Source organism: Salmo trutta, chromosome 11 (genome assembly GCF_901001165.1).
Source record: "Salmo trutta chromosome 11, fSalTru1.1, whole genome shotgun sequence".
Taxonomy (NCBI): Eukaryota; Metazoa; Chordata; class Actinopteri; order Salmoniformes; family Salmonidae; genus Salmo; species Salmo trutta.
Genome location: NC_042967.1, coordinates 7,858,079 through 7,881,439, shown reverse-complemented (window position 1 = coordinate 7,881,439; position 23,361 = coordinate 7,858,079). Strand labels below are relative to the sequence as shown.

Below are 23,361 nucleotides of genomic sequence, written 5' to 3'. Positions count from 1 at the left end.
GTTGATACAATGTTTCAAGTTCGTTGCTGTCACGACTCCTGCCGAGGGTGACTCCTCTCCCTGTTCGGGTGGCGCTCGGCGGTCGTCGTCACCGGCCTACTAGCTGCCACCGATCCCTTTTTCCTTTTCTGTTGGTTATGCCTTTATTTGTTGCACCTGTTTCAATTAGGTCATTAGCTGAGCTATTTAAGTCCGTCTCCCCACCTGTTCTGTGTGCGGGCTTGTTTCATTCATTTACACTGTGTGTTGTGTAGTGGATCGTGTTTTTTGGGACTTTGTATTTTGATACGCCCTGTTGTGTTGGGCGAATACTCTTTTGGTGGTGCGTAATAAAAGGCACTGTACTAAACGCTTCTGTTTCCTGCGCCTGACTCCACACCCACGACGTCCCAGCGTTACAGTTGCAGACAGGCCATTCGTAGTCAATGTGATTCATAGGGTATTTATTTTCATCAGGATATTTTCTACCTGCAGGCTGCAAAGATGTTTTTGGTTAGCTATATGTTGGCTATTTTTACATAGTTGGCAATGGCAATAGAAGTTACTTTTAGATTTGTATAATCTTCATTTAGATTTAGATAGAATCTTGATTAATCACATGACAATGATTTTGAGATAGAAGACGTTATTATGAATGAAACTGTTCCACAAAAATGTGCATATGAAAACTATAACTGGCACGCAGATCAGTAGAAATGGTAAGTGAAGTTCCCCCTGTACCAGGCCTCACAAGATTCATCTGAAGTTCCCCCTGTACCAGGCCTCACAAGATTCATCTGAAGTTCCCACTGTACCAGACCTCACAAGACTCATCTGAAGTTCCCCCTGTACCAGGCCTCACAAGATTCATCTGAAGTTCCCCCTGTACCAGGCCTCACAAGATTCATCTGAAGTTCCCCCTGTACCAGACCTCACAAGACTCATCTGAAGTTCCCCCTGTACCAGGCATCACATGACTCATCTGAAGTTCCCCCTGTACCAGACCTCACAAGACTCATCTGAAGTTCCCCCTGTACCAGGCCTCACAAGACTCATCTGAAGTTCCCTCTGTACCGGGCCTCACAAGACTCATCTGAAGCTCCCCCTGTACCAGGCCTCACAATACTCATATCATAACTGCTACACACAGTCTACATCGTTGTCACCATATTAGCTAAAGTAACGTCATAGTCAACATAGCTAATAGAACTAACATGTTAGTAAACCCGCTACAATCATGCAGTAAAGTTAGTGTACAGTCAGTAAGCAGTTTAGCATTTACAATGGCGGCCCCCGGTGGCAATACATTTCTAAAACAAAAAGCTTACCTTTGATTTGTAAGAGTTCCAGTGTTGTGTTGGAAAGTCATAGCCAGCTAGCTAACACAGCATCCCTCTGTTTGAGCAGGGTGTTTGAGTAGGCTAAACTAGCTAGCTGCATTTGCTAGCTAAGTAAGTGAAACTGAAAAAAAATGACACTCTTGCTTCTCCTTAATTTTTGAAGAAACTAATTGGTTCAAAACTGATCAGCTATTGTCTTTCTCTCTTTGAGTCAACTACTCACCACATGTTATGCACTGCAGTGCTAGCTAGCAGTAGCTTATGCTTTCAGTACTAGATTAGTTATCTGATCCTTTGATTGGGTGGACAACATGTCAGTTCATGCTGCAAGAACTCTGATAGACTGGAGGACATCCTCCGGAAGTTGTCATAATTAACTGTGTAAGTCTATGGAAAGGGGTGAGAACCATGAGCCTCCTCGGTTTTGTATTGAAGTCAATGTACCCAGAGAAGGACGGAAGCTAGCTGTCCTATGGCTACACCATAGTGCTACCCTACAGAATGCTGTTGAGGCTACTGTAGACCTTCATTGCAAAACAGTGTGTCAAAACTTGCTCAGGACCTCAGACTGGGGCGAAGATTCACCTTCCAACAGGACAACAACCCTAAGCACACAGCTAAGACAATGCAGGAGTGGCTTCGGCACAAGTTTCTGAATGTCCTTGATTGGCCCAGCCAGAGCCCGGACTTGAACCCGATCGAACATCTCTGGAGAGAACCAAAAATAGCTGTGTAGCTACGCTCCCCATCCAACCTGACAGAGCTTGGGAGGATCTGCAGAGAAAAATGGGAGAAACTCCCCAAATACAGGTGTGCCAAGCTTGTAGCGTCATAGTCATAGTCAAGAAGACTCGAGGCTGTAATTGCTGCCACAGGTGCTTCAACAAAGTACTGAGTAAAGGGTCTGAATACTGTTGGGTTCTGAGAATATGAAAATATACTTATTCATGTCACTGATGGAGTGCTAAGGTTTAGAGGGTCTACACCAGAAGTTAAGGGTTATAGGAGGAAGGTATATAGTGTGTGCAACTAAGCTTGGAATGTGTTGAGTGCAGGGAAGTGGTTACATGTGGCAGGCATTGATAAGGGGAGAGAGCCATGGATTGGTGATGGAGGGGGGTTGAGGTCAGGTCATCTTAAGGGAGAAATATAAGTTTATGACCCATGTCACTAGTGTCCTGCCTAGCAGTAAAGAATGATGTTTGTACAGATGGGTAGGAGGAGACTCAGCCTTGGAGAAAGGGTTAAATATCGGTGCTTGTGTGAAATGTCTTTTGTCTGAATTACAGCTGTATCGACGCTTTGGGAAGAATTAAACTTGGTTAAGCTTCTCTAGTGTCCGTGAGTTATTTACTCTGAAAATTAGAACCTAACAATACTTATGTAAATGTGATATCAGTTTTTTATTTCTAATACATTTGCAAAAATGTCTAAACCTGTTTTTGCTTAGTCATTATGGGGTATTGTGAGTAGATTAAGGGGGAAAAAACTATTTAATACATTTTAGAATAAGGCTCTAATGTAACAAAATGTGGAAAAAGTCAAGGGGTCTGAATACTTTCCGAATGCACTGTATGCAAAATACAGAAATACAGCCGGTATGATGCATTTTGCATTATGACTGCTTTGAAATAAATCTTAATCACCATTAAATCTTAGCCAGCTCCAGTTTTGCACGTCCGTTAAAAACCCCTCCATGTAGGCTACATGTGTCCATATGCCCATCATGAACTGAGAGATGAGATATGCTGGTGACCCTTGTATTTAGAAATAATTTTCCTGTAACAATTGCTTGTTTTCCGTTTCATATGATTAAAAACCAAGCCCTCCGTAGGCTACCCTTATGCCTATAGGCTATAACAAAGGCTGCCTCAACAGCAATTCGTTGTCTTTTTTATCCTATTGATTTTATTATATTATGCTTCTGACCATGCTATTTAGAAATGTTGTTTTAAAAAACAGATTGTTTTTTATTAAAATTAAAACTTAAAAACAAGCAAACTTATTAGAATGATTCACCGTCGCTTTATGATGAGAACGTCCAGCTGCCATGCAATAGAATTTAGGAGCCGTCTGCTATTTCTGAAAAGTGTGAATGCGATCTGTAAGATGGTGTCATTATGTTTATAAAACATATTTGGGAGCAGTAGAACGGTGAGTGGACATTCCCTCTTTCTCTTTATATTGGATCTTTTCCGGCAGGTAGCCTAGCGGTTAAGAGCGTTGGACCAGGTTGTTGGTTCAAATCCCCGAGATGACTAGGTGAAAAATCTGCCGATGTGCTCTTGAGCAAGGCCCTTAACCCTAATTTCTCCTTTAAGTCGCTCTGGATAAGAGCGTCTGCTAAATGTTCCTCAAGCAAGGGTGGAGGCCGATGACATCACGGATTTGCCGTTGTCTAAAAAAAAAAACTATTTTGCTCAAAACATGTTTTTTTTTAAAACATTTTCATGTGTGTACTTTTCACAGTAAAAGTTCAAAAATCAGTTTAGAATGCAATTAGTTTAATCAGCTGTGTTTGCTAGGGATGGGGGTAAAAGTGTGACACCACTCCGGCCCCCAAGGACTTGCTCATCTGTTCTATCTTATACCGACTGGGACTATGTATTCTGATCATGGAATTCCGACAACGTCATGCATCCACACAAACATTAAAATGTGTCTACGGTGTCCACATTGTGTCCAGATTCCCTTTTCCTGTGCTAAATTCAAATGCCAGTATGCATTCTGCAAACAGTGAAACGGGCTTAATATAACACAACAACTTGATGGTAGTAGCCAACAACTGTAGTTAACTAGCCAGCTAACCTTTAACTAGCCAGCAAGCTAGTTAGCAAAGCTAAAGGGATTGCAAACAGGTTAGCATAATTCCAGCCAAACATATATAAATATATTTTTTTATAAGCTAGATATGTCTGTCCCTGATAACAAAAAATCAATATATGAAAGACCTTAAACAACTTGAAGCAACTACATATTTAGTCGTGGAGCAGGTTCTGATTGGCTAGTGAGGGCCAGTGAGGGCCTTGATGTGTAATGTAATAAGCACTACCATATTTCAAAGAACAGCGCGGGGAACCAAGGAAGTGACGTAGCCGAGAGTACATGTCCAGAGTGAGCTATCGACAAGGGGATGCTGGTTGGAAGAGCGCGCTTGTTTGAAATGGAAAAGCGTTGCGGTAGCTTTTGATAAAGAAGAACATCAAGACGAAGCAGCTGCTTTACAAGTGGGATGCACTGTTGAGCGCTACATCCCGAGGGGTTGGTGCTGATTGTACGGAGATTGTGACAGCCGGTTAAATGGCGTCCCTTAACAATGCATGAACAATATGTATGTCAGGAGAAGTGCAGTATCATCAGAAGGAGATGTATACTTGGAATGGAGGGAAAAAGAGAGGCAGGGGAGGTCTCAGAGGGAGAGGGAGGAAGTCGGTGAGCTTGAGTCGGTTAAAAATGGCGGGAAAAAGGGAGATGGTTTGTTAAAGAAGAATGATAGAAAGTGTAAGCAGAGTGAGCTGAAGACAGGAGGAGAAATGGAAGTGAATGAGGTCGAAGTATCGGATGTGGTAGGTGTGGTGAAGTTCTCGGAGCCCGAGGCTTGCACTTAGGGTCAGGATAAAGAGGAGTCTGTGACAGTAGGAGTGAAGTTTTTGGGAAAAGTGGACCGTTGCCTGTTGGCTGATCCATTTGTGGTTTCAGGGTGGGTGAAAACAGAGTTGGGAGCTGTGGAATCGATGAGGGTAACCAGAAGTGGTCTTGTGGTCATTGTTTGTGTTTCTGCTGGTCAGAGGGAGAAGGCGCTCGCCGTTAAACGAATGGGGGCAAGAAATGTGAATTGTTTTGCTCTCAAGAAAAGGGCGCCATTGAAAGGAGTGATTACTGGGGTAGCAGTAAATGTAAAAGTTGACCAACTGAAGGGGAAGATTCCCAGTGGTTGTGATGCTCGTCGCACAGACAGGGTGGCGTGAGTGATGAAACAGAAGAGTCATTGTCTGTTCTTATGAATTTTGATGTTGAGTCTTTGCCAGACATGTACCGAAAACATTAAGATGTTACAGGTGTCAAGCTTATGGGCATGTGGCAGCAGTGTGTAGGAGGGAGGTTCCTAGGTGTGAGAAGTGTGCTGAAGGGCATGAGACAAAGGAATGTATAGCATTAGGGAAAGTAGTGGTATGTGTTAATTGTAGGGATGCCCTTGGGGCTGGGGATCATTAATGTCCAGTGCGAGAGACTCAGGTTGAGGTTTCCATGGTCAGAGTAGTGCAGAAGTTGTCTTATGCTGAGACAGTGAAGAAAGTAGAGGAAGATGGGTCAAGGGGGAGGGATCCTGAGAGGACTGGTGTGAGTAGTATAACTGTGCCAGTACAGAGGGGTAGGCCAATAAGGGATATATGTTTCAGTAAGATTGGATTTTTTAGCATTTATAGCAATGGTTATCAACTGTACTGCAGGGATGGAACGTAAGTCGCAGAAAATTGAGGCTGTGGTGGCAGCTGCAGAGAGGTATTTGGGTGTGCAAGACTTGACATCAGAAGAGTTACAGGGTGTGTTAAGTGGTGATGTCCCATCATTTCAGGTTGTTGGCATGATGTAGGACTAAATAGAGGAGTAGGGTGGTGTTATTTTTATAATTTTTTGGGGTGAGTGTAGTGTTAGACGATAGAGTATTTATACATTTTTTTCAAACAAAGTATAAGGGAGTTGTACTCCACTCTAGTAGGTGGCGGTAATGCAACATATTTGGATGCCAACCGCCGTTAAACCTCATCGAAGAAGAACAACGCGAAAACGCTTTTCATTTAGCCACACCCTTTGCGCTACGACGCCAACCAATAACATTTCTCTTCACTGTAAACGGAAGTGAACAGTGACCAAGAACAATTTCCACGTTTGCGTTTTTATTGTTGTTATTTAGACGTTTATTAACGCCATGGAGCACAAAATATTATTTTAACTACACAGCATCACATACTTACGCCATGTAGTCTTTAATTCGCGTTGGAAACAAGACTTGGTTTATAGATGTTATAGGTAACGATAGCTAGCTGCTAACAATGGCTAACTGTATGGTTTTTCACACTCAGATAGCCTCCATCATGGAGGTGCTAGCGAATGCAGCAGTGGCAGAGATCTGTAAACTCGTAGACGACGACTATGCAGTGTTTCGATTGGAAATTTCTGAAAGCCAGAAACAGAACAGGGCATTGCGGAGGAAATTACAGCTACAGGAACTGAAGGTGGCACGAGAGCGCGTCCTCGCCAGTCGTCCCAGTGTCAAGATCCTCGACCAATACAGAGGAATGGCAAGAGGTACATTTTGCAGAAGGCCGAGGCTGCGCGGCCTGTCGCCGTTCATATATACAGTATTTCAGTGCCCGTTCTCCTGTGTGTCCAGATGTGTTACCCATAATTCGGTCTTGGTCAGGTTTAGGATAGTATGCAGTATTTCCGCTGATTACTTAACTATCTTGCGCAAAGACACAATTTTATATTCTAACCAGGTCTTGATTTACTGTGTTTCCTATTTACTCAATGAAAACAATGTGATGCATGGAATATAACACATCAATCAATAAATAGTATATCAAGAAGTTATGAGAAATGTTACCTTATATTCTTGCCAATTCTAGACAGTGTCAAAACTGTCAATAGTGTTGAGCATTGACAGTCGCTAATCAAACCACCTCATCTCCTCAATCACTCTCTCAGGTGGCGGACATCTCACTGGAGGCCAAAGAAATTTTGTGAAGCCAGCAGGACAGAATACATGGAGAGATGACCAACCAATCACTGTTGATGAGGGGAGTGGAACCTCAACCCAGCATGTTATCATGATAGAGGTTAGTGTAATAGTGTTGCATAAAATAGTGTTACTTTGTAAATCAAATGTGGCCTGTTTATTTCAGAAAGGCCCCCCTCAGCTGTTCACTTCAGCTATCTGTGTTAGGGGAGCTTGAAAGACTTCCCTTCAACATTGTTATTTATCCAATACGCCATGGTCCCTTGTTTTGTGGGTTACGAATTTGCTTAAAATTTACATTGATATATATATAAAATGTATGTGTATCTGAGGTAATTTACTTACCCTATGCCGGTTTTCAAAGTATTTGACGACCAAGAAGAAGCACAAAGCCGAAAAATGAAATGTTTAGCATTTTTTTAAAGTACTGGCTGGCAATGTTCAGTAAAAAAGCTCCAGCGTAATCTAATATAAAGCACATCAAGCGGACTGTAATTTAAGGGTTTTTATCGTCCTGTAAGTCCTCAACTTGAGCAGGCACGCTAACAAGGCTGCTGAGTTGTAGTTCAAATGAGACTTTAATAACGTTCGCCGATGTGTCTTACTTCTTACAGCCTGAATTGAAAATGTATTAAATTTAGATTTTGTGTCACTGATCTCTACACAATACCCCATAATGTCAAAGTGACATTTTGTTTGTAGAACATTTTAGTAATTAATACAAAATTAAAAGCTGAAATGTATTGAGTCAAGTTTTTGTTATGGCAAGCCTAAATAAGTTCAGGAGTACAAATGTGCTTAACAAATCGCATCGTAAGTTGCGTGGACATATTCCGTGTTCAATAATAGAGGTTAACATGATTTTTGAATAACTAGCCCATTTCTGTACCTCACACATACAATTATCTTTAAGGTCCCTCAATTGAGCAGTGAATATCAAGCACATATTCAACCACAAAGACCAGGGAGTTTTTTCCATGTCTCGCAAAGATGGGCACCTTTGAGCATGGTGAAGTAATTCATTAGGAGGCTTTAGATGGTGTATCAATACACCCAGTCACTGCAAAGATACAGACAACCTTCCTAACTCCGTTGCCTGAGAGGAAGGAAACTGGTCAGGGATTTCACCATCAGGCCAATTGTGATTTTTAAAACAGTTAAGAGTTTAATGGGTGTTTAAAGGAGAAATCTGGGGATGAATCAACAACATTGTAGTTAATCCACAATACTAACGTAAATGACAGTTTTAAAAGAAGGAAGCCTGCACAGAATACAAATATAACAAAACATGCATCCTGTTTGCAGTAAGGCACTAACGCACAGTGCCTTCGGAAAGTATTCAGACCTCTTGACTTTTTCCACATATTGTTAGGTTACAGCTTTATTCAAAAATTTATTAAATAGACCCTCCCCCCATCAATCTACACAATACCCCATAATGACAAAGCAAAAACTGGATTTTAGCCATTTTTGTTAATTTATGTATATTTTTTAAACTGATCACATTTACTTAAGTATTGAGACCCTTTACTCAGTACTTTGAAGCACCTTTTGCAGCGATTACAGCCTTGAGTCTTCTTGGGTATGACGCTACAAGCTTGGCACACCTGTTTTTGGGGAGTTTCTCCCATTCCTTTCTGCAGATCCTCTCAAGCTCTGTCAGGTTGGATGGGGAGTGTTGCTGCACAGCTATTTTCAGGTCTCTCCAGAGATATTTGATCGAGTTCAAATCTGGGCTCTGGCTGGGCCACTCAAGGTCATTCAGAGACTTGTTGTGAATCCACTCCTGTGTTGTCTTGGATGTGTGCTTAGGGTCATTGTCCTGTTGGAAGTCTGAGCTTCTGAGCACCCAGTCTGAGCTTCTGAGCACTCTGGAGCAGTTTTCACCAAGGATCTCTCTGTACTTTGCTCCGTTCATCCTTCCCTCGATCATGACTAGTCTCCCAGTCCCTGCCGCTGAAAAACCTCCCCACAGCATGACGCTGCCATCACCATGCTTTACTGTAGGGATGGTGCCAGGTTTCCTCTAGAAGTGAAGCTTGGCATTCAGGCCAAAGAGTTCATTCTTGGTTTCATCTGACCAGAGAATCTTGTTAATCATTGTCCGAGAGTCTTTACGTCTCTTTTGGCAAACTCCAAGTGGGCTGTCATGTGCCTTTTACCGAGGAGTGGCTTCCGTCTGGCCACTCTACCATGAAGGCCTGATTGGTGGTGTGGCAGAGATGGTTGTCCATCTGGAAGCTTCTCCCATCTCCACAGAGGAGCTCTGTCAGACTAACCATCGGGTTCTTGGTCACCTCCTTGACCAAAGCCCTTCTCCTCTGATTGCTCTGTTTGGCCAGGCCGCCAACTCTAGGAAGAGTCTTGGTGGTTCCAAAGTTCTTCCATTTAAGAGTGATGGAGGCCACTGTGTTCTTGGGGACCTTCAATGCTGTAGAAATGTTTTGGTACCCTTCCCCAGATCTGTGCCTCGACACAACCCTGTCTCTGAACACCACGGACAATTCCTTTGACTACATGGCTTGGTTTTTGCTCTGACATCCATGTCAACAGATGGACCTTATATAGACAGGTGTGTAACTTTCCAAATCATGTCCAATTTAATTTACTACAGGTGCACTCCAATCAAGTTGTAGAAACATCTCAAGGATGATCAATGGAAACAGGATGCACCTGAGCTCAATTTCGAGTCTCATAGCAAAGGGCCTGAATAATTATGTAAATAAGGTATTTCTAAAAACCTGTTTTCATTTTGTCATTATGGGGTATTGTGTGTAGATTGAGGATACTTTTTTTTATATATATATATACATTTTACAATAAGGCTAATGTAACAAAATGTGTAAATTGTGAAGGTGTCTATATACTTTCCGAAGGCACTGTATATCTGCAAAGAAATTAACTTTATGTCCTGAATGCAAAGCGTTATGTTTGGGGCAAACACTACACATCACTGAGTGTCGTTCTTCATATTTTCAAGCATGGTGGTGGCTGCATCATGATATGGTTATGCTTGTCATCGGCAAGGACTAGGGAGTTTTTTTAAGATAAAAAGTAGCGGTATAGAGCTAAGCACAGGCAAAATCCTAGTGGAAAACCTGTTTCAGTCTGCTTTCCAACAGACAATGGGAGACAAATTCAGCTTTCAGCAGGACAATAACTTAAAACACAAGGCCAAATATACATTGGAGTTGCTTAGCAAGATTACATTGAATGTTCCTGAGTGGCCTAGTTACAGTTTTGACTTAAATCATCTTGAAAATCTATGGCAAGACTTGAAAATGGCTGTCTAGCAATGATCAACAACCAACTTGACAGCTTGAAGAATTTAAAAAAGAATAATGTGCAAATATTTTACAATCGAGCTGTGCAAGGCTCTTAGACTTACCTAGAAAGACTCACAGCTGTAACCACTGCCAAAGGTGATTCTAACATGTATTGACTCATGGGTGTGAATACCTATGCATATGAGATATTTCTGTATTTAATTTTCAGTAAATTTGCTAACATTTCTAAAAATATGTTTTCACTTTGTCATCATGGTGTATTGTGTATAGATGGGTGAGAAAAACAATCAATTTAATACATTTGAATTCAGGCTGTAACACAACAACATGTGGAATAAGTCAAGGGGTATAAATACTTTATGAAGACACTGCATATCTTATTTGACCACGTTCTCATGAATTTGATGATATAAGCGTGAAGCCCATTAAAAAACACATACTTCTTGTGTCAGGATGCAGATGCTGCAGGTCCTGGGGTCAAGCTGGAGAGGTCTGAAGGAGAGGACCTGCGGCACAGCAGAGACATCCAGACTGGAGCAGGGGCTGGAGTAGAGCCCCCTGTAGCCACGGAGGACCCCACCACCGCCCCAGCACAGCCCAGGACCCGATGCAGCATCACGGAGGTCAGTGGAACGCCGAACGCCGCCCTCAAGTCAGAGACAGACACCGAGACTTTAATGGGGCTGGGGCAACTGGGCTGTCCTCCTGCTCCCTGCTCAGAGTATTTACTTTATGGTAGCCCAAGGACGGTTCTGTCCCATCAGGACACGGGTGATGCGTTACAGGCTGGCAATGATCCGTCCTGTTCATATGCTACAGCGACAGAGATGATATCTGGTGACATGCCTGTGGCTTTAGATACACAGACTAATCCAATGAGAGGGGAAATGGACCGGTACAGTGGTAGTGTATACTCTGAAGGGTCCCTAGAAAAGAAAGGGGAGGTTATAGTCATAGATGAGGTGACTGTAAAAGTGGAGGGTGACGCACCTCTGACATGGAATGCAGATGAGACTCATTTAAGAGAAGGACACTCGCAAGGCAACACCAGTGACTTCTTAGACTATAGTGAAAGCATAGAAAAAAATCTAAATGTCGTGACCCACTCCCCTTTACTCACTTTCAGGGATTGCGACCCAGTGTCCACGTCGATGGCACCTTCCGATTCACACGGTCGCATCCTTTTCGATCAGGTATTGAACTCAAACAAAAGGGCTAGAGCCAAGGCTCCGGGTGGGGGTGCGACATCAGGCAATAGTAAAGAGAAACGCTTCCTCTGCATGTTCTGTAACAAAGGCTTCAGCTGCCCTCAGAAGGTGGAGATTCACCAGAGGGTCCACACGGGGGAGAAACCCTTCAGCTGTACCCAGTGTCACATGCGCTTCGCCCAGGCTTGCACCCTGAAGAGGCACCAAAGGGTCCACACGGGGGAAAAACCCTACAGCTGTACCCAGTGTCACATGCGCTTCGCCCAGGCTGGTAACCTGAAGATGCACCTGAAGGTCCACACGGGAGAAAGGTCTTCTGACATTTAGATCAAATCCTGCATTAAAGACAAAGATTAATTGTCATTGTTGTCAGCATAAAAGATCCACAGATGTATTTGGAATACCGAGAGCAACAGATTTCAGTGTTGAATATTCCTGGGTAGAATATTGCATCCAGACATTGTGGGATATATAAGCCTAAAAATCTGTTACCATATTGTGTTTGTACTGTGTAAGCTATATGATGGTCACAAATGCCTATTTCATTACTTCCATTCAAAAGAAAATGAATGCAATTCGTCAAGTTCATGCAGATTTTTTGTTGAGACATGTGTATGTGTGGTTTTCATATGGTGTATTTAACACTTGTTTGTTTAATAAACACAAAATGGGACTTTTCATTCTAACACTTTCATTGAGACTCTCTATAGTATACATCACATCTGATCTCACCCTAATTCTGCATACACACGACAGCGCTTTATAACCAATGTACTCTTACTAAATACACCTAAAGCTTGCCTCATAATATGAAGTAAAACGTTAATGTTTCAAACAGCATAATGCCTCCAGCTCACATTGCAAGTGGTGTGTGATGCGCTGAATGGCGAATGGGAAGCGCACTTCAATTACCAGTTGAGAATTAAAAACAGTAGCTCTTTTTAATAGCGACTTCAAAACTGTTTTAACACGCTCATGTGCGGTGCACTTTTGACGACTGTGTTGTCCCGCTAATTGCATTATGGAACTAAAATTTGCACACTGCCTTGTGCACATTGCTGTGCTTATAATGTGAAGAAATAATAGTTTATCAACATTTTAAGGTAAACGTTCTCATCTGATGTATCAGCCTCATTGCGATTGAATGTTTTTCTTATGTAGCCAAGGCCTACTGGTTGTATGAATTTGGGATCTTTCGTCCCACAACTGTCCCATAATCTGTTTGGAATAGGCTGTTTCTTTCTCGCACAGAATGACAAGCTGACCAATAGAATAGGTACGCTTTTCTACTGTGGGGTGTAATAGATTGACATAGGCTAGTGATTCTGCTGTTCGTTACTCGTTTTGTTGGCTGAAAGAAAAGTACATGTGGACAGTTATTCTAACATCTTCATAGTGCGCATCGGAATTCGGTAAGAGGGACGCACGTTCTGTTGAAATGAATTACCATAGTCTAAATGTGATTTCTGTCATTCTGAGCACCGTGGGTGGACGGCCTAATCAGGTTACGCACCCAATGCATATGGGTCTGGTACATTTCTCAAATGTCACATAAATGGACATGCTTCCAGGTGTGTACGTAACCTGAGGGTATCACCTGTCTCTTCCAGGAGGAGGGTCCAGAGATGGTGCTGGTGAAGGAGGAGGGGTGTGAGGAGAGTCTGGGGAACCCTGGGGGCACTATGGTCATGGAGGACAACCAGACTACACCTCCTCCTGAACCTACAGAGGAACCAGCTGAGCAGCACAGGAACACACACATTCTCACTGAGGTGAGCCCAATGTAAACTAGAGTCTGAATAGCATTAGGTCAGAACCCAAATCCGCAAAGCTTCTCAGAGTATGAGTACTGATCTAGGATCAGTTTTGCCTTTTGGATCATAATGAATAAGATTATATGTACAGATCTTAGATCAGCACTTTTTGTCTTGTGTGGAACCATGTATTTTGAATTATCAAACCATTAAAGACTGTCAAGTAATCAAATCAACTAACATGTTTGCATAGTAATCATAGCAATCCCTCATTTCCCAATCAGAAGATGCTCATATCAGATGTCTTGATCCAACATCCTCTCACTCTGTATCTCTTACAGTCAGTAGACATGGAGGATGGGAAGCCTGATCTGCTGCTGGTCAAAGAGGAGACAATAGAAGATGAACCAGAGAGCATTGATCTGCTGAGTGGACTAAAGATGGGGGAGCAAGGTAAGGGAGAAATACATATAGCCTACATACAGTAATAGATCTTCAATGGGAATAGTGATGTACCTGGCTATTAGGTCGTTCCACCAATTAGGTGGCTTTTGAGTAGTGTAACTTGGTGTAAAAATAAAGAGCACATAATCAATTAAATAAAAAACACTTTTTCCCATCTCAAGAGGTTAACCCTTGTGTAGCCTTAACATTCTGTATAATGCCCTTGTACTAAGGGTAAAAAATGACCCGCCTTCACTAAACCCCTAAAATAAAGCATCTTAATTGAATTTTATACCCCACATCTATTTTGCATGAAGAAACAACCTGTCATTCATCACAAACTTTGTGAATATCTGGGTTGTCCCAGTTGACAATGCAGAAAGACTGCATTTAATCAGTAGACACCACTCGTTTTTATTACAACACACCTGTCATACTTGTTTTCTTCACTAAAGTAGAGGTTTATTATTATTATTATTATTATTGCTAAAGGTACTGCATAGGTGTAAACATTCATTTTTCAGCAAGAGATAGCACTTGTATAGCCTAAGAGAGTAGCAGAAATGTACAGAAAGTAGTTTTGAATGCATTTTATTGAAGGGAAACAATACGTCTTCAACCTTTTTGGCAACATAGTGATATATTCTTATATACTGTACAATGAGGAATTCAACTACAAAACACTAGTCTTCTCCCATTTTTTTAACCATTGCCCCCACCCACAAGGTGTATAAACAACAACAATAAATAAGAATAAGATAATAGATACAAAAACGTGAAGAACATAAATCAATCAGCTCTAATTATCACATGTAGGACAGTATGCAAGTGTGTGTGCATGGACTTTGCAGATGTATTTCTCACATGTGCAGCACATAGTATTTGTTTTACAGTCCTTCTTTGGGGGGGCAGAATTGGCATCTCCTCCTCTTGCCTGCCCCAGCTGCAGCCTCAGGTGGATCAGGACAAGATTCAGCCCCCTGAACAGCTTTCACAAGCGCTTCAGAGGCTGGTGTGTGGGGACGCGCTCCCTTCTTTGAATGTGTGGGGTTACAAGTGCCTTTTCCAGCTGCTCTCTCCTCTTGTTCCGCTTATTAGGCATCCAGATAGTGTTGATCTTGTTCCATATCACGAAGACATTTTATGAGGACAAATCAATGATATTATGGAAGATGACCAGGAGCCAGCGGGCAGTCATCCTCCTGCAGCTGTAAGTTCCAATCACCTTGTCCAGGTTGTCCACGCCTCCTTTGTGGTGGTTGTAGTCCAGGATGATGGCTGGCTTCCTGTCCTCACGATCACTGATCTCAGCCGTTTTGTGCAGTGTGCTCAGGAGGACCACATTCTTGTTCCTCTTTGGGAGGTAAGAAACTAGAGTGGTGGTGGGGGTGAAGGCAAACTTTGATGAGAAGGTCTCTCTCCCCCTTGTTGTGAGGATTGCAGGGGGGAGCTCACGCTTGTTCTTTGTAGCTGTGCCAACCATGGTGATCTTCCTCTTCAGGAGCTGCTGGCTGAGTTCAATCAGTAGCACACATAATCTCAATTTCTCATTGTGTGTGTCTTTGTGGTTTTTCTGGTGTGTAAATGATTTTATAACTTGCCGGGTCAAAAATGACTCTAAGACAATCTTTGTACCCTAGTGGTGTACAGCTTTCATGGAAATATGAACAAAGGTGATGTTTCACTTTTTCTAATGTTGGGGTAACTCTAGGACAAGTAATCAAATTTCAAGTTGAAAAAATATCATTTAGGGGGTTTTCTCTGCTGTTAACCTGTCTGGGAACCTGGGACGCTTGCGTCCCACCCTAGTCAACAGCCAGTGGAATCGCGTCGCGCGAAATACAAATACCTCATAAATGCTATAACTTAAATTTCTCAAACATATGACTATTTTACACCATTTTATAGATACACCTCTCCTGAATGGAACCACGTTGTCCGATTTCAAAAAGGCTTTACAGCAAAAGCAAAACATTAGATTATGTTAGGAGAGTACCCAGCCAAAAATAATCACACTGCCATTTTCAAAGCAACTAGCATGTATCATAAATACCCAAAACACAGCTAAATGCAGCACTAACCTTTGACAATCTTCATCAGATGACACTCCTAGGACATCATGTTACACAATACATGCATTGTTCGATAAAGTTCATATTTATATATAAAAACAGCATTTTACATCGGCGCATGACGTTCAGAAAATATTTTCCCTCAAATGCTTCCTGTGAATCAGCGCTACAATTTACAAAATTACTATTCGAAAACATTGTTAAAATGTAATTGTCATTCAAAGAATTATAGATTAACATCTCGTGAATGCAACCGCATTGCCAGATTTAAAAATAACTTTACTGGGAAATCACACTTTGCAATAAACGAGGTCCTATGCTCAGAAAAATAGGCTAGGCGATACAGGTTAGCGCCATCTTGGAACCATCTAAAATCAAATATACTATTGTAAATATTCCCTTACCTTTGATTATCTTCATCAGAAGGCACTTCCAGGAATCCCAGGTCCACAACAAATGTAGTTTTGTTCGAAAAAGTTAATAATTTATGTCCCAATAGCTCCTTCTTGTTAGCGCGTTCCGAAGGCTACTCATAATGTACGAGGCGCAAGGGACTTGTCGTCACGAATGTGCAAAAAATATATATTTAAGTTCGTTCAAACATGTCAAACGTTGTATAACATAAATCTTTAGGGCCTTTTTCAATCAGAGCTTCAATAATATTCAAGGCGGACGATTGCATTGTCTCACTAAACGTTTCAGAATGAAAGGGTACCCATGGGCGCCCGCGTCATAGTAGTAATGGCCCTCCCTCTATGACCAACTTTCCAAGCCTCTCTTTCGGTCAGTTTTTACCGGAGAAGACTCAAACCACTTTGTAAAGACTGTTGACATCTAGTGGAAGCCTTAGGAAGTGCTAAATTAATCCTAACTCACGGTGTGTTTCATAGGCAAAGTGTTGAAAGTGATTCCACAAATCAGATTTCCACTTCCTGCATGGAATCTTCTCAGGTTTTGGCCTGCCATATGAGTTCTGTTATACTCAGACACCATTCAAACAGTTTTAGAAACTTTAGTGTTTTCTATCCAAATCTACTAATTATATGCATATTCTAGTTACTGGGCAGGAGTAGTAACCAGATTAAATCGGGTGCATTTTTTATCCGGCCGTGCAAATACTGCCCCCTAGCCCCAACAGGTTTTAAACATAGTGGCGGGTCATTTTTTACCCTTAAGAAAAGGGTTAAATAAAAAAAAATGCTATTAAGTGGCAAATAAAGTAACAGGGTTGATAAATTCATCTTAAATCAGCCATGAATCCCCTTGCGACAGGGAATGGTTGCCTAAAATCTGACTGTTACCATGGTTACTCCATGGATATCGGACTTAAAGAAATAGTCTCTACAAGGCAGAATGTTTAATACAATTATATTTACACTTACTTTACCGGTTGTTCATGCTGTTGGTCCTTTTGGCAGTAGGAGGTGGAGATAAGGTATCCAAAGGGAAGTGTTGTTTACTCAACTTTTTGTGGCGCCGGTAGGTTCTGTCGCTTGTATTTTCAATCGGTTAACACATTGCACATGATGCACAATATGTAGACAATAGCCGAATGTAACCGAATGTAGTCAACCGAAGCACATTTTATCGCAATCAGCTGGTAGTGCTTGCCGTTCTGTAATGCTCGGCCACATTGTGCAAGTGTTTGTCACGTGCAAATTGCATCAGTATTGAAAATAAAAAACAGAAATACAAACGATATACATTCCAACCTGCAAAAGGACCAACCACACGGACAACAGGTAAAGTATAATTTTATTCAGCATTATGGCTTGTAGAGGTCTTGAGAGGAAACTTTCCTGATCCATGTAAAAAAATCAACCTAGGGGAATGGACGCTTGTTGTGTACAACAGGAAGGGGCAATTAAATGCAAGCTTCAAGAAAAAAACAGTCTCTAAATGTTTTTTGTCTATCTATAGGTAACAGGGTTTCTGTGTTATACTCGACCCGCTCAGAGTATAAAGAGGATAACCAGCTCACCTGGTTTTACACAATGATTTCACGATTAGATGTTCAATGTCTTTTGAAAATAATAAAAAATAAAAAAAATAAATTAGGGGCTTTTTTACCTTAAAATTAAGGTAAAAATCACATGAAACAAATAATAATCTTCAGTAATTACTTTGTCAAAGCAAAACAATAACTAGGGCTTAATGAGGGTGAAAACTTATAGAAATGTTGATTAAGTGGGTTAAAATGCACAAAGGGAAATGTCAAAATGCTGAATTTTTACACAGGCTAGAAATGTCTTTATTCATATAAGCAAATCAGATTTCTTTGTGCTCTATATTAAAGGGCACTTCATTTTAAAATGCAATATTGGTGAATAATTTCTATCTAAAAGATCAATGGGATGCAAAAAAATATTATTAGAATTATTGTGTGATGACCCTTATTCTTTCATTTTTTAAAAATTCATTCCGTAAGATGAAATCAATAAAATGTACACTACCGGTCAAAAGTTTTTTAACACTTACTCATTCCAGGGTTTTTCTTTACTTTGACTATTTTCTACATTGTAGAATAATAGTGAAGACATCAAAACTATGAAATAACACATATGGAATCATGAAGTAAACAAAAAAGTGGTTAACAAATCAAAATATATTTTATATTTCAAATAGCCACCCTTCAAGTGCAGTCGCAAAAACCATTGAGCTATGATGAAACGGGCTACCATGAGGACCGCCACAGGAAAGGAAGACCCAGAGATTCCTCTGCAGCAGAGGATAAGTTCATTAGAGTTATCAGCCTCAGAAATAGCAGCCCAAATAAATGCTTCACAGAGTTCAAGTAACAGACACATCTCAACATCAACTGTTCAGAGGACACTGCGTGAATCAAGCCTTCATTGTCGAATTGCTGCAGAGAAACCACTACTATAGGACACCAATAAGAAGGAGAGACTTGCTTGGGCCAAGGAACACGAGCAATGGGCATTAGACGGGTGGAAATCTTTCCTTTGGTCTGATAAGTCAAAATGTTTGATTTTTAGTTCCAACCGCCGTGTCTTTCTGTGAGACGCAGAGTAGGTGAACGGATGATCTCAGCATGTGTGGTTCCCAGCATGGAGGAGGAGGTGTGATGGTGCTTTGCTGGTGACACTCTGTGATTTATTTTGAATTCAAGGCACACTTAACCAGCATGGGTACCAAAGCATTCTGCAGCAATACGCCATCCCATCTGGTTTGGGCTCAGTGGGACTATCATTTGTTTTTCAACAGGACAATGACCCAACACACCTCCAGGCTGTATAAGGGTTATTTGACCAAGAAGGAGAGTGATGGAGTGCTGCATCAGATGACCTGGTCTCCACAATCACCCACCTCAACCCAATTGAGATGGTTTGGGATGAGTTGTACCGCAGAGTGAAGGAAAAGCAGCCAACAAGTGCTCAGCAAAGTGCAAAAGCATTCCAGGTGAAGCTGGTTGAGGGAATGCCAAGAGTGTGCAAAGCTGTCATTAAGGTGGCTATTTGAAGAATCTCAAATATAAAATATATTTTGATTTGTTTAACACTTTTTTTGTTTACTACATGATTCCATATGTGTTATTTCATAGTTTTGATGTCTTCACTATTATTCTACAATGTAGAAAATAGTTAAAAAAAACACACATTACAATGTGTGAACTTGACCAGGTAATTTACTCTTTTTTTTCTCCATATGTAGTTTTCTCTGCCATGTTTAAAAGTCTATTTTGTAACCCCTTCCTGCAGGTGATTGGCTGGAGGATAACAGAGGAGACTGGGCGGCCATCTTGGATTCCCAGACCCAGACGGGTGCAGCCAAAGGCCCGGGGGATGACGTCACTGAGCAGGCCAGGACCAGAGATGACATAGTGGAGGTCAGTGGATGGGACAGCATCCTCAACTCTGGGCTGGGGAACAACACTGTTAACCAGAAACAGAGAGTCGAACACAAAACAACTGAACCTAGTCTCCATGACAACAGACTGGTTGAGACAAGGGTGAGGCGTAGACTTGGTCTGCGGGTACAGGGAGGTGTCCGTTTGCGGCGGGAGAGAACAGACACAGACTCGGCTACCGATGCTCCGTCCTGCTCCTATAGTCGTGATTCAGAGAGACTGATGGGGCCTCAGGTTAACCCCCTAACAGGTGCTGCCTTCAGCCTGCCTTCCATAGGATCTATCAACTGGAACATGGACCCTGCGACAACACAGACACTCCCTGGCCTTCATGCTCCTCACACTCTCCTTATGTTAAACCAGACCTCAGACAATGCCAGTGCCTCAACGCTAAATGGCTACACAAGCCCATTGACAAATGAGAGTAGTAGAGATGGAATCAGTAAAGGTGGCAGCGCCAAGGAGAAGCGCTTCCCGTGTTCATTCTGTGGGAAAGCCTTCAGTTTCCCTAAACAGGTGGAGATCCACCAGAGGATGCACACGGGGGAGAAACCATTCGGCTGCCACCTATGCCGGGCCAATTTCTCCCACTCGTCCAGCTTGAAGAGGCACCAGAGGGTCCACACAGGGGAGAAACCCTACAACTGTCCCCAGTGTGAGAAGAGGTTCTCCCACCAGCACCAGCTGAAGATGCACCTGAAGATCCACACGGGAGAGAGGCCGTTCGCCTGTACGCATTGCGGGAAGAGGTTCTCAGAGAGAAGCTACCTGAGGATACACCAGCAGAAAATGCACACGGCCCATGTATAGAGTATAGTGACATGTAACGTAGTACTAGTTAGTTTGTTTGTCGTCAATTTTAGTTGGTTTTGGATGTATAGGGAACTTCAACTGGATGAAGTGAACTGAGGAAAGAATTAGTATGAGGCAGAGTAGATATGGTGATGTTTGGTGTGATAAAATGCTTCACTGATTAAGAGTGACAAGTATGTCCCTTTTTAAGTTGATGCTGGTGTTTATAGTGACATGAGGATAGTGCCTTAATTCATGTTTACTTGATATAAAGTAGTAAAGATGTGTGTTATGTTGAATCTTATCCAAAGTATTCTAAAATTAATTTCATCAAAGCGAGGGTACCAGATTTACAGAAAATGTAAAGTGTTAACATAGTGAGAACAGTTATTCTTCTTGTCACGTATCGTTTTGTGCAATACAAGTAATGTACTTCAAAGTTGTGAGTGTTGTTGAAATGAAATACAACATTGACTCTGTGCTGTCTGACTTGGTTATTTTTGTGTCATTGCAGGGACTGAGTTTCCCTACTCTCAGTCGAAACAAAACATTATACTTAATTCTTGAATCAACACATATAGAATTTTTTTATAATGAACTCCAATGGATCCATATTGTTAGGTACTTTAATCACAGTGTTAGAGATGGGCTTGACTGTGGTTAACATTTTATAATGTCATGTTTCTTATATTAACCTTTATGCATTTCTGTTCAATTTGGGCAATTCCACTTCAAAATGTTACAAAACAAAAAACATTGATTTCAAAGTTGAACAAACACACAACTCTATGCATAAGGACTAATTTCAACAATTTCCACAGAATATTTTACAAAAACACAACTGTTTGGTAACAGAATTTCAGAAGGGCGGGCTGACCAAATTTCAACTAGTTTACCACATCTACGGACGTCCAGCTTCGCTTGGTGCTCACTGGGTGAGGATGCTTGTAACAGTAAATGGAGAAAGGGTAGGAGACAGGAGAGGAGACATTAACTGGAGAAGAGAGCGTGTGAGAGGGTGGGTTGGTCCAGACTGTTTTCACAGTCTTGCTTTGACCACCAGATGACAGAAAGATAAATAAAACCGTATACCAGTGGATAGAAGAACAGTAGCAAGAGACCTAACTGTGGTGTGTGACTACTGTGATTTCCAATTGTAGCCAATTTAATTGCAGTTAATCCATTACCAATTTGGAAACAGAATTACAAGTCTAAATCCCTTAATTCATAAACAAACTTGATATCAGTAAAAACACTAATGGTAGGTCTGCCTCTACTTGTAACTTCTGTGAACTTTCATTATCCTTCCTCATGAGGGAGAGAAATGAGAAAATATCCAAAAGATGTGGGGTTTTGCTAACGGAATTACAAGGCAGGCAATGTATCTTAAACGTACAGAAAAAGTTATACAAAACAAAATATAAGTGTTGATGTTAGTTAGCAGGGGATTTTACTTCAACATGATTGTGGTTTGATGTATTTCTAAAACCTGAAGACTTTTTCTGGTAGATGTTATCTAAGACCCTCTTTCCATCTGTTTGACCAGAAATTAAAGCCTCTGTCCATTGACATTTTTACAATGGAAAATGTTTAAAAAATGTATATATGCCCTAATTTAAAAAAGATATACTCTTAGCATTCATTTGACACTCAATTTGACATGCTCTTATGAATGTCATGTCAGTGCTCATGGGCCTTTTTACATTGAAATGCCCATTTGTGTATACAGTCTGCAGTCCGGTGTTGCTGGTGGGAGAGACTGGACCTATGAAGTGGCTGGTCACAAACCCTGGCCCCAGACCGCGACACTGGATCAGGAGCCATTGCTTTTCCTTCCTGAGTCGGAACCAGGACCCAACCGCAAGGGACAGAGACTCCACCACCACAGAGAACACAACCAGTGGACAGGTGGACTGAACAACATCAGTCCTGGTGGTCATCAGAGTGACAGAGGCTCCAGTCAGTGATCCAGTCTGCAGCCCAGACCCTTCTCTTCACAGTCTCAGTGCAGGGATGAAGCAGGGCCTGGGGCTGATAGAGAGAGACCCTCCTGTTCCTATGATACAAACACCACAGTATCCATGATGAACTGAGCAGGTCACCCTGGACTTCAGCCTTCACAGAGAGTTGTGGGAGACCTCCCTGGTGGTAGTATATCAGCAAGTCTGTCTTCTCCTTCAGGATATCATTTAATGCCTGGTGACTGGGTTCATAGAAGGCCTGGACCTGGGTCTAGTCTTCCTCAGTTACCTCAGGGTTACCCCACCAATACAGACAGGGTCAGGATGGGTGTTCACCACAAGAGGTACATAGCCTATAACACAGTATAGAATCCCAACAACTTCCAAACAATGGCTAGAAGTCAAGGATGGAGCTCAGAGACTAACCACCTGAGGGTGGTGGCTCCTGCTTCTACCTCCTCTGGTGTCATTGGGTCACAACGTGGGAGGCTGAGTGTTAGGACGGACGCTGACAAACTGTACACCTGCCCCACGAGTGGCAAGCGCTTCACTGAGGCGAACTATGTAAAGATGCACGAGACCGTTCACACTAAGGAGGCCCTTCAAGTGCAAACTATGTTACAAGAGCATCTCCTTCCTGACTAACCTTATCAGACATAGGAGTGTCCACAATGGGGAGAAATCGTAGCAGTGTGGCTTGAGACATACACAGGGGATGTCTGGAAACCATTATTAAGCTGACATAGTGGGTATCATAAGTATTCACCACCCTTGGGTTTCTTCACATTTTATTTGGTTACAAAGTGGAATTAAAATTAATTTGTTATTTATTTGTTGTTAACCTACACAAAATACTCTCAAAGTGGAAGATTATTATTATTTTTTTAATTGTTAAGATTAATGAAGAAAAAAAACT

General features: G+C 41.8%; 1 protein-coding gene across 1 annotated transcript; it reads left to right on the top strand.

Moving 5' to 3' along the window:
- The first annotated feature begins 7,124 nt into the window (after positions 1 to 7,124).
- LOC115201878 (zinc finger protein 568) lies at positions 7,125 to 20,963 on the top strand. The gene is made up of 5 exons (XM_029765760.1): positions 7,125 to 7,159; positions 10,799 to 10,969; positions 13,165 to 13,326; positions 13,650 to 13,761; positions 19,544 to 20,963. The coding sequence occupies exons 1-5, from the start codon at positions 7,151 to 7,153 to the stop codon at positions 20,500 to 20,502; spliced, it is 1,413 nt and encodes a 470-aa protein (XP_029621620.1). The 5' UTR covers positions 7,125 to 7,150; the 3' UTR covers positions 20,503 to 20,963.
- The last annotated feature ends 2,398 nt before the right edge of the window (positions 20,964 to 23,361 follow it).